The following is an 11,392-nucleotide window of genomic DNA, read 5'->3' as shown; positions in this document are numbered from 1 at the left end:
CTAGGGGCGCGCAGCTGGCACGGCAGGGCTGAACTAGGGGCGCGCAGCTGGCACGGCAGGGCTGACCTGGGGCGCGCAGCTGGCACGGCAGGGCTGAACTAGGGTCGCACAGCTGGCACTGAGGGCTGAACTGGGGCGCGCAGCTGGCACAGCGGGGCTGAGCTAGGGGCGCGCAGCTGGCACGGCGGGGCTGAGCTAGGGGCGCGCAGCTGGCACGGCGGGGCTGACCTAGGGGCGCGCAGCTGGCACGGCGGGGCTGAACTAGGGGCGCGCAGCTGGCACGGCGGGGCTGAACTAGGGGCGCGCAGCTGGCACTGAGGGCTGAACTAGGGGCACGTAGCTGGCACCGCAGGGCTGAACTAGGCACGCAGCCTAGCACTGCAGGGCAGCAGTTGACATGCAGAGCTCCCAGGTCTTCTCTTTCCAACCTTTGGGGCCTGTGTCTTGGCCAGGGTCTTGGCTCTGTTGCAGTGTTTAAGCACTTCTCAGGATGCAGAGATACCGGGGCTTCTCAACTCTGGTCAGTCCGACTGGGTCCAGTGTTCTGAGCTGTGGGGTCACTGTCCCCAGCCCAGCCTCGTGGTCTCGATTGTTCCCCCAGCCGTGTTCATCCACCATCCAGATACCAGCTGTCCTCACTGGGTGCTCTCCCACATCTCTCTTGGGTGGCTCTTTCCTTGTCTCTCTGATCTTAGTACTTCCTGCTCATGTGGGCCTTCTTGGGGCTACGCCCTTACCTACCTGTCACTTGCTGTCACCTTGAGATCCTTTTTGGCTTCCAGGCTGCCACTCGTGCTGTCCTCTGTGGGCTTTGAATCCCACCTCCCTGGAGTCACTGGACCCCAGAGCCTATGTTTGGGTGCTAGATGTTCCCCACAGCCGCAGAGACCCAGGAGGCTGGGAAGGTGGCGGGAGCTGCAGGCACAGCTCAGGGTGGGGTGAGAGGCAGGAGGAGGGTGCACAGTGTGGGGTGGGGGAGGTCAGAGGTGGGAGGAGGTTGTACAGTTTGGGGTGGGGGTCGGAGGCAGGAGGAACGTGCATGGTGCTATGAAGGGCACTCCAAGGATCTTAATGGGAGTTCAGGAAGGAACCGGTGCCCCTTTGTTGGCCACCCTCAAGTGCACAGCTTCAGGCACCTGCCCTGCCCATCCCTTCCCAGGTGAGAGGGGCACTACCCTGTCTGGGGGCCAGAAGCAGCGCCTGGCCATCGCCCGAGCCCTCATCAAGCAGCCCACGGTACTGATACTGGACGAAGCCACCAGCGCACTGGATGCGGAGTCTGAGCGGGTTGTGCAGGAGGCCCTGGACCGGGCCAGTGCAGGCCGCACGGTGCTGGTCATAGCTCACCGGCTCAGCACCGTCCGTGGGGCCCACCGCATCATCGTCATGGCCGATGGCTGCGTCTGGGAGGTTAGTCGGCCAAGTGGTGTGGATCAGTGGGTCAAGGATAACTTCATCACGGACAGTGGCACGATGCTGCCATGAGTTATATGAAGGGTGGCCTGCCCTAGGGCCTTGGGGGCTGCTCTGGAAGCAGCATCCCATGTGGAGTCAGGAGTTCCTGCATCAGCCAAGCCCTGGCCTTCAGGCCCTCAGTTTCTTCCTCTGTCCTCTGGGATAGCATAAGTGCATCATCAGCTCCCAGGATCAAAAGGAAAAGTATTGGCCAGGTGCCTGTAATCCCAGCACTTTGAGAGGCTGAGGCAGAAGGATCTCTCAAGGCCAGCCTGGGCAGCGTAGTAGGACCCTGTCTCTACAAAATACCAAAAGGAAAAAATAGTCTTTGTGGTCTTATGCACCTATATTTTTAGCTACTCTGGAGGCTGAGGCAGGAGGATTACTTGAGCCCCAGAGGCTGAGGCTGCAGTGAACGATGATAGTGCCACTGCACTCCTGCCTGGCATCAGAATGAGACCCTGTCTCAAAAAAAAAAAAAGGGAAACATACTCAGAAAGAGTGTGGTAATGGGAGCAAGGAGCAGGGCTGGCTGCCCAGGGTCTGAGGTGCAGGAGAAGCAGCACCAGGACCCTGTGTGGGAAGGCAGGAGCGGGACCCCTGAGGTTGTGTGGCATTGGCTCACAGCCATTCGTTCAAGCCAAGGCTGAGGGGCTTGTGCAGGGACTCGGGTCCTGAGTGAGAGCCTTGGGCTCTGTAAGGGGGACAGAGGGAATCATGGTTTTTTGTTTGTTTGTTTGTTTGTTTTTTGTGGAGAGTGGGGTCTCGCTATATTGTCCAGGCAGGTCTGGAACTCCTGGGCTCAAGCTGTCCTCCTGCCTCTGCCTCCCTAAGAGCTGTGATACAGGTGTGAGCCACAGCGCCCAGCCAGGAATCGTGTTCTTCCAATCGTGTTCAGCTAAGTAGGGAAGTGGTCCTAACCAATGCAGCATGCCCATGGTGGCTCCTTTCAGATAGGGCATTGGTTTGAGACTGTCCCCAGAAGGGGCACTGTCTTAGTGACCATGGGCCCAATGGCTGAGAGGTTCAGCCCTTCCAGGGTTCTGAAGTCTGCACACATTGAATCAACCATCTGCCCCTCCCTCCTGTCTTCCAGGCTGGGACCCATGAAGAGCTCCTGAAGAAGGGCGGGCTGTACGCTGAGCTTATCCGGAGGCAGGCCCTGGACACCCCAAAGATGGCGGCCCCACCACCCAGGAAGCCAGAAGACCCCGGAAGCTCCCAGCGCAAGTCCTGAGAAGAGCCCCCAGAGGTGTGGTTGCTGCCAAGCGTCGGTGCTACAGCTGGGGCTCAGTCTGGGGGGAACGTACTAGGGACTGAGCCCCCAGGAGGGCCAGCATGTGGAGAGTCACTGTGGCCGCTCCTGCTTACAATAAAGCCGGGGCGGGCCGAGCGGCTGGCAGGGGAGGCCCAACCCTCACTTCCATCCCAAGTCCTGCCGGCTGCCTCCCTCCCACCAGAGTCCACCAGAGTCACTGGGCTGCACGTGGGCAGAGGCAGAGTTCCGCAAGGCACCTCCACTCTTCTCTCCCTTTGCCCAGACCCCTCCAGACCTCTCAGAGACGCCCTGCCCAGTCTCCCCACCCGACCCAACAGCCTCAAGTTGGCCAGGCCTGCAGCGCCAGGGAGTTTTTAAAAAACAGGGTCCGACATGGGCTGGGAATTCAAACCTAGGCTCTTCCCACACCCTTGCCAGGACCTCACTTCCCTAGACTGACTGCCTCACTGGACCCTGGGAAAAGGAGCCTATCCCCTGGCTCACCCCAGAACCCACAGTCCCCATCTTCCAAACAACCTCCCTCCCTTCTCCCTGAACGGGGAATATAGTCCTGATGTCTAGATTTCGCCTCCCCTTCCTACCCCTGAGGGACACAGGCCTAACCGGGCCCAACTCTTGGGTCAGGATAGGAGGGAGTAAGCACCAGCCTGCCTGGCTGTCTTCCGCTGGCCCTGCCCTGTGTGACTGGAGTCTTTGACCCACTGAGATGGTGGACCCGCCTCCTTCTACACCAAGGACACCCAGCTCTGAAGGAGATAGGATAGGCTGCTGCCCACCTGGAGCTCTCGGCTTCCTGCCCACAGTGCTGATGAGTACAGAGCTCAATGGAGCAGCTATTGCAGAATCCAGTACAGAACTGGTCCAGGAGAGTACGGCTGTGGACAGGCCAGTCTCCACAGCAAGGTCTGGGAGGCACACCTTAAAAGGGGAAGGCAGACAGCCTGAGTGACAGGCGCCTGTGGCCCTGAGACTGTGGATGAGGGCTAGGCTCTACCTGGCTTCAGAGAGGCCTGGAAAAGCACACAGGTAGGGCCTTAGCTGAACTGGTGCCCCAGGACCTCATGCCCCTGCCCTGCTGCGGATGCACTGGCCCTCCCCACCTCCTCGCTGCCGTCACTTCCTGCTGGGATCCTTTTCCCCTCCAGCCACATCAAGGCTGTGGGACTATACGGGGCCCTGCTCCCCTGAGCAGGGGAAGAGGGGGTGCCTGCCCTGTACCTTCACAGTCAGCCAGGCATTCTGGATTTATCTGTGCAAAGAAAGGCAGTCAGTGCCCTCTTTCAGGGGTGGTGGCAGTTTGCTGATGGAACAGCCGGTGCTGGGGAGGCCAGCCTGGAAGAGGCAGCAAGTGGCTCAAGTTTGTGTGCAGGAGCCAGAGTGGGACCCACAGGCTCTTGTGGGTGTATGGTTTAGAACTAGGTGCTACTGTGGGGACAAGCCATCCAAAAACCCCAGGCCCACATCCACCCTGATTTGATATCCCACTTCCTGACAGATCAGAGGCTGGAGGCCCAGAAGCAGAGCCTGGGGCTGGCTCCCGGCTGCTTCGCAGCTAAACCCCTCCCTAGGGCAGCCCAGAGCAGGCCTCAGCTTCCTGGCAAGTCCGTGAGCCCTGCCTGGGGGCCCTGCTTGTTGGCCTGACCCCTCCCATACCAGGCAGCCAGCCAGCCAAGGCCTGCTTCACCCCCTCAGTCACCAGCCTCAGGTTGCCCAAGACGCCTCTGACACCAGATTCTGAGGCTCTCCTTACATCTGGGCAGCTTCTTCAAATCCAGCCCTCCACTAGCCCACTAAAGGAGCAGTTAAACCCCACAGCTAGTCCAGCTGGAAGAGCTAGATTGCAAGAGCCATGCCATCTGCCTAACCTCGCCTCAGCCTTGGCTCCACAGTGGAGAGCCGGAGCCTAGCAGTGCTTGATGGGGAATGCCTGTTTTGAGAGTGTATGTGGGATAATCTACAGTAAAATACTTGCAAAGCACAGTGCAGTGCTGTGCTGTAACCATGGTACTCAGTCCTTCCAGAGTGTTTATTAATGAAACACCTGCCATGTGCCACTGAGCCCACTATGGGGAATGAGGACAGCCCCTGCCCCCGTGAAGCTTGTGTCCTGTTGGCAGGACAGACAGGTGGCCCAGCAGCCGCAGCATGGTGTGTGCACACATTTGATTGGTAGAACCATGTTTCTACTACTTATGGTCAAAAAAGCCCACCAAAGTCAGCCTGGCGGCCTCAGGTACTTTTTTGGGCAAAGATAGAAGAGAAATAAATTTCAGTAATAAATTAGTGAGCCAGCTTTCCCAAAGGCCTACAGGGAATGTCCTCTAACTCTCAGATACATGGGGGCAGACAACCATTTAGCCAAATGCAGTGTGACACCGATGAGGACTGCCTGGCTCTCTGCAGGTCAGGGCTTCCTCCCAGAACTGCACCTCATCCCCAGGGCCATGGATCCGCACAACGTCCTCATCCCACTGCAGGTCAGCTGGCACTACCTCACAAAAGTAACTGCCTTCTGGAGGTCCCTCCCCAGCCTCTGGGAGCCTGCCCCGCCTCCAACCCATCACCTTCTCCCCTGGATCACTGGAAGCATCTTAGGTCAGATGCGCCGGCCCTGCCCTCTCCAGGCTCACTGTCTCCCACCATGCAAGCTCAGGGCTTGACAGCTCCAGAAAAGCCCCATGCGAAGCAGACCTGCTCCCACATTACTCGTGGGAGTGCAAAATGGCATGACTCCTGTGGGGGAAACTGTCATCTATCAGATGACCAACCCAATGGTCTTTTGGCCCAGCAGCCCTCCTGGGAGTTCACCTCTGTGTTGATATGGCAACATTGTTTGTAATGGGAAAACTGGAAACCCCCAGTGCTCCTCAGTGGGGGAGTCATTGAATGAATGATGGTATATGCACATAACAGGTGGTACGCAGCCACTTGGAAAAATGAAGCTTTTCCAGGTCCTGGATATAGCATTGTAAGATGGGAAATCACAGGTAACCCATGTTGTGTCTGAGATGGCAGATGGGGCACTCATGTACCCGGGAGGATGACAGGTGGAGTACTCGTGTGGTACCCTGGAGGGTGGCAGGTGGGGCGCCATGTTCTTTCTACCTGGGGTGGCAGGTGGGCCCATAACCATTGTGGTAGAGGCCAACATCCTCAATGGGAGGGCCTGAGTGTGGGGAGGTAGGCTCTGACTTCCTAGGGGGAGAGGGACACTTAGGAGACAGACGGACCCTGGAAGTGGGACCTGAAGAGGGCCCTGGGCATCCAGTGTAGGCTGAGATGCTGGGGGCATAGAAGAGATCTGCCGATGCCAATGTTCCAACCACTTCCCAGCTTAATCAAGAGCCAGCTCTGGTCTTTGTGAAGGAACAGATAATCGTAGGTGAAGCTAGAGGGAAGGCCGGAGAGGTGAAAGAAGAGAGGAGCTAGGCAGGGGTCAGCAAATGACCCTCAGGGCTGGTATACAGGGGCTGCAGCTGGGAACCTAGGGGGCCGCAAGGCACCTCCAGGCCCAGTTTACCTCTGGGCTTTCCTCACGCTCTCCCCAGGATCACTGCGGTTTCCTCCTGGCGCCTCTCATCTTGGACAGCCATGCCCCCCTCCAGGCTGTACTAATGGCTCAGCCTGGGGCCCCAGGGACCTCCCCTACCCACCAGACTGCTCTGCCGGCCCCCTTTCCCCCCTCACTGCTGAAACCCAATCCTCTGCGGCAGCGCCGGCTCAGCACCGCCTCAGCACGGCTCCCTCCGCAGCCCCTGCCTGCCACGGTCAGCTGCATCCCACCTGGTCTGCTGCCGAGTCCCCAGCCCAGTGCCTAGCCCAGTGGACCCACTGCGTGTTCCTCGGGAAGGCTGAGCGGGACCGACGGGCCAGATCATCTCCTCCAACACTGCCAGGCTAGTGCCTCCCTGCCTCCCAGCCTTGGCTCTCTCCCACCCTCTCCTCGCCTGGCCCCCTGAATCCTATCTCAGCCTTCTCAGCCCCCTGACTGACCCTCTCTCACTCCGTCCAAGCCTCTCTAGCTAGTCCTCCTCCTGAGTTTTGGCCATGAAGCCCACCTCAGGCCCGGAGGAGGCCCGGCGGCCGGCCTCGGACATCCGCGTGTTCGCCAGCAACTGCTCGATGCATGGGGTGGGCCACGTCTTCGGGCCAGGCAGCCTGAGCCTGCGCCGGGGGATGTGGGCAGCGGCCGTGGTCCTGTCAGTGGTCACCTTCCTCTACCAGGTGGCTGGGAGGGTGCGCTACTACAGGGAGTACCACCACCAGACTGCCCTGGACGAGCGAGAAAGCCACCAGCTTATCTTCCCAGCTGTCACCTTGTGCAACATCAATCCACTGCGCCGCTCGCGCCTCACGCCCAATGACCTCCACTGGGCCGGGGCCGCGCTGCTGGGCCTGGACCCCGCAGAGCACGCCACCTTCCTGCATGCCCTGGGCCGGCCCCCTGCCCCACCCGGCTTCATGCCCAGTCCCACCTTCGACATGGCACAACTCTATGACCGTGCTGGGCACTCCCTGGACGACATGCTGCTGGACTGTCGCTTCCGTGGCGAACCTTGTGGGCCTGAAAACTTCACCATGGTGAGCTGACCTCCCTACCTATCCTGCCAGGGATCCTGAGGGCCAGCCAGTCCCTACCCAGCACCCATAATCCCCTAGCCAGCATAGGCTCCCCCAAAGCCAGGGGATCTGTTCCTTCCTACCAGCCATGGACTCCACAGCCCCCAGTGCCACTCTGTGCAGCCCAGGAAGCTGTGCTTCTTGGGGCTTTCTCTGTCTCCCAACCCGAGGGCAGCATGTGAGACCACACTGACCCCGGCTGGCTCTAGCCTGAGGTCTGGCCTGTGGAGACCCTGCTCCTGGGGCTGGGGATCCTCCCTTGTGGGACCATTCTAGGGCAGAAGACCTCTGCCTCTGCCAGGAGGACAGGGCTTGCTTTCCCTCCAAATTTTCAACATACTGCCAACCCCGGAGGAGAGCCACAGTGGCCCATTTCCTTTTCCCCGAGTCCCCAGAGAAACACGGCAAAACCTGCAGGCTGTGCCCTGGGCTTTGGTGGGGGATGGCAGGCAGAGGAGCTGGGGTGATGGACTTGCAACATGTGCCCACGTGGAGTGTGGGGCTGGGGGCATTGAGATGCGGGCTTCAGTGTTCAAAGAAGAGGCACAAACAGAGCATGAGGCAGGGCAAGGTCCCATGACCATGTGCTTGCCTGGGGGAGACAGTGGTCACCCTGTCTGCCCACCCCAGGTCTTCACCCGGATGGGAAAGTGCTACACGTTTAACTCTGGCACTGATGGGGCAGAGCTCCTCACCACTATTAGAGGTGGCATAGGCAATGGGCTGGACCTCATGCTGGACGTGCAGCAGGAGGAGTATCTACCCGTGTGGAAAGACGATGGTAGGGAGCACACGAACAAGGCTGGGGGAGGGCATGGATTGGGTGCAAAAGGCTAGGGGAAGGAGAGGAGGTGCCAGGGTGTTCCCCAGGACCTGTGAAAGGGGCTGGGCTGGCTCATCCCAGTCCTGGAGAGAGGGGTCTGCAGTGAGAGGTCTGATCTGGTTGGGGAGGAGACCTGACCACAGGGTCTCAGGCCTCACAGGCCCCTCCCCAACAGACGAGACCCCTTTTGAGGTGGGGATCAAAGTGCAGATCCACAGCCAGGAGGAGCCGCCCATCATCGACCAGCTGGGCTTGGGGGTGTCCCCAGGTTTCCAGACCTTTATCTCTTGCCAGCAGCAGCAGGTACCCTCCCGTGTGCCTCCACACCCCCTCCTTCAAGCCCACACCAACTCGAACCCTAAACCCTCAGCTCCTCAGACCTGTCCATGGGCCTCTTCCCAGATGACCTCTCACATTCTCGCGGAAAGCCTTCTTAACCCTGTCCCCCCACAGCTGAGCTTCCTGCCACCGCCCTGGGGCGACTGCAGTTCAGTATCTCTGAACCCCAACTATGAGCCAGAGCCCTCTGATCCCCTGGGTTCCCCCAGCTCCAGCCCTCCCTATAGCCTAATGGGGTGTCGCCTGGTCTGCGAGACCCGCTACGTGGCTCGGAAGTGTGGCTGCCGAATGATGTACATGCCAGGTGAGGATTTGGGATCCACGTCCCGTAGCGATCTGGGCCCAAGCAGCTGAGGCTGCTCCTCAAGCCGTCTCCCCGGCACCCGCAGGCGGCGCGCCAGTGTGCAGCCCCCAGCAGTACAAGGACTGTGCCCACCCTGCCATAGGTAACGGCAAGCCTCCCCCACCTCCCATCCGCCCTGCTCGGCCCGGGCCCCTAACCCGCCGGGCAAGTGGCTGACGCGCCCCGGTGGCCCGCAGATGCCATGCTTCACAAGGACGGTTGCGCCTGTCCCAACCCGTGCGCCAGCACCCGCTACGCCAAGGAGCTCTCCATGGTGCGGATGCCGAGCCGCTCTGCCGCGCGCTTCCTGTCCCGGAAACTCAACCGCAGCGAGGCCTACATCGCGTGAGCCGCGCGGGGCTGGCGGGTGCCTCCAAGCCGGGACCTCCCGATGGGGTGGGGTGGAGCGGAGCGGGGCGGGCTGGAGCCCTCGTGCGTGTAGCCTGGGCGGAGGCAGCCTCTGCAGCCTCACTGGCTCTGGGGCTCGTGCTGGTTGCTTAACCTTTCTGCCCCCGGGGGATACTGACGCCCCCTCCCAGGAGTGTTTTTTTCCTTTTTAAAAATCTTTACTTTTAAAAAACAGAGACGGCGGAGGTGGGGGGTTGCGGAGGGGGTGGGGGGTTGCGGAGGGGGAGGGGAGTGCAGGGAGCGGGTCTCACTATGTTGCCCAGGCCACAGGCTGTTTCAAACCCCTAGCCTCAAGATCCTCCCTCCTCATCCTCCCAAAGTTCTGGGACTACAGGTGTGAGCCACCACCATGCCCGGCCCCTCCCAGGGTTCTTGAAAGGAGTGGGAGAACCTACAGCTGCTTCTTGCCAGCAGTGGGCACCAGGCAGTGGCCAGCACACATCTGAGGCCTTTCTTGTCCTCAGGGAGAACGTGCTGGCCCTGGAGGTCTTCTTTGAGGCCCTCAACTATGAGACTGTGGAGCAGAAGAAGGCCTATGAGATGTCGGAGCTGCTAGGTATGTGTGCAAGGCCTCCAGGGCTGGGGAGGTGTGGGCAGGCAGGTGGCTGTGAGTTGAAGGGTGACCCTGTCTCCACAGGAGACATTGGGGGCCAGATGGGGCTGTTCATCGGGGCCAGCCTGCTCACCATCCTCGAGATCCTAGACTACCTCTGTGAGGTGGGCCAGGGCTCCCACTGCGGGAGGCGGGAGGTGGGAATCGGGGCCCCTAGGATCAGGGTAAGGCATGCACCGGCCGCCTCCCATCCTGCTTGCCTTCAGGTGTTCCAAGACAAGGTCCTGGGATATTTCTGGAACCGAAGGCCCTCCCAAAGGCACTCCAGCACCAATCTGGTAACAGCCCCTCTTCTGGAGCCCCTGCCAACTCCAAGGGTGCTAGGCCCCACCCCTGAAGCCTAAGACCACCATCCCACCCCAGCTGAGGAAAAACAGAGGCAGGAGGGTGTGCAGCAATCTTGACTGGTCCCTGGGAGGAGGACCTTTTCCCACCTCTGACCCTCTCCTCCTCCCACAGCTTCAGGAAGGGCTGGGCAGCCATCGAACCCAAGTTCCCCAACTCAGCCTGGGCCCCAGGTAACACGTAATGGCCCCCTAAGATCAAGGGAGGAAGGGCAGCCAAGGAGGGCAGGGGCAGGCCCAGGGCAGTGGCTATGCCGGTTTCCACCCCAGCACTATGCTCTGTCCCCGAAGACCTCCCACCCCTCCCTGTGCCGTCACCAAGACTCTCTCAGCGTCCCACCGCACCTGCTACCTTGTCACTCAGCTCTAGACCCGCTGTCTGCATCCTCGGAGCCCCACCCTGGCATCCTGGACATGTCTAGCCTGCACGTAGCTTTTCCATCTTCACCCCAAATAAAGTCCCAATGCATCAGCCTCAGGTGTTCCTCTTACAGGCTGAGGTCAGCCCAACTCAGGCATCAGAAGTCTTCTGCCAGCCATCATCCAGCTGGACATGGCTTCAGAAATGTGGAGCTGGGCCCGTGAACCCCCATGAATCTCTAGGGTAGAATGGTAGTAAGAGGTTGTCAGTCATTTACACCTCAGTCTGAGTTTACTAGACTGACATCGCAGAGAGGAAGGAGAACAGTTACCCTCCAAGCCCAGGCTTAGGTGTGAGGTGTAGAATCACAGTCAGCGATAAAGGTGTAACTGGAAGAACTTGCTGCCCAGAGCCCAGCGAGAAGAGGCAGGGAGAAGAGGGTGGGGGGTGGGGGAAGGGGGACACGGATTCCACGTTCAAGAATACAGCTGTGTCCTGCCTTAGATCCTGACTCCTTTCCCACATTTGGGACCAAGTGTGGCACACGGCCTAACTCCAGAGGAACAGTTCAGCCTCTCCAGCCTCCCCACAAGAGCCAAAGGCCCCAGGCTTGAGACCATTGGGGTGGGGGTGGGGGGAGCCCTCCCTTTCCCTCCTGCCAGTAAGGACACACCAGGCCCCAGCCATAGGCCCAATCTCCCTCTCTTTCACTGTACCCCAAACCTTGGGAAACTGACAAACAGGGAGTGAGAGGGGGTGTTCCTGATAATACCATATCTTTGGGGCTCTCCTGTGCCAGCCTGCAGG

The 11,392-nt window shown here is 59.9% G+C and overlaps 2 protein-coding genes across 4 annotated transcripts in view; both read left to right on the top strand.

The window, feature by feature from the left end:
- ABCB8 (ATP binding cassette subfamily B member 8) overlaps positions 1 to 4,710 on the top strand; it is a 20,199-nt gene extending 15,489 nt beyond the window's left edge. For both annotated transcript variants that reach the window (XM_017520407.2, XM_017520415.2), the window contains 2 exons: positions 1,160 to 1,410; positions 2,552 to 4,710. In XM_017520407.2, the coding sequence (XP_017375896.1) occupies positions 1,160 to 1,410; positions 2,552 to 2,692 (392 nt within the window). In that variant the 3' untranslated portion in view covers positions 2,693 to 4,710. The remainder of the gene's footprint in view (positions 1 to 1,159; positions 1,411 to 2,551) is intronic.
- Positions 4,711 to 4,857: 147 nt separating this feature from the next.
- Positions 4,858 to 10,696, top strand: ASIC3 (acid sensing ion channel subunit 3). Of its 2 annotated transcripts, XM_017520458.2 has the most exons (11): positions 6,283 to 7,315; positions 7,985 to 8,135; positions 8,353 to 8,480; positions 8,631 to 8,820; positions 8,906 to 8,962; positions 9,057 to 9,204; positions 9,732 to 9,823; positions 9,905 to 9,984; positions 10,087 to 10,158; positions 10,340 to 10,398; positions 10,516 to 10,696. In XM_017520458.2, exons 1-11 carry the CDS (start codon positions 6,782 to 6,784, stop codon positions 10,592 to 10,594), a joined length of 1,590 nt encoding a protein of 529 aa, XP_017375947.1. In that variant the 5' UTR covers positions 6,283 to 6,781; the 3' UTR covers positions 10,595 to 10,696. The 2 variants fall into 2 exon arrangements, with proteins under 2 accessions (XP_037591579.1, XP_017375947.1); XM_037735651.1 differs by lacking the exons at positions 10,340 to 10,398; positions 10,516 to 10,696 and adding an exon at positions 4,858 to 5,329 and having other exon boundaries at positions 10,087 to 10,333.
- Positions 10,697 to 11,392: the final 696 nt, after the last annotated feature.

This window comes from Cebus imitator, unplaced genomic scaffold, assembly GCF_001604975.1.
Source record: "Cebus imitator isolate Cc_AM_T3 unplaced genomic scaffold, Cebus_imitator-1.0 Scaffold20, whole genome shotgun sequence".
In the NCBI taxonomy this organism is placed as follows: domain Eukaryota; kingdom Metazoa; phylum Chordata; class Mammalia; order Primates; family Cebidae; genus Cebus; species Cebus imitator.
This window is presented reverse-complemented; position numbering and strand designations above follow the sequence as displayed.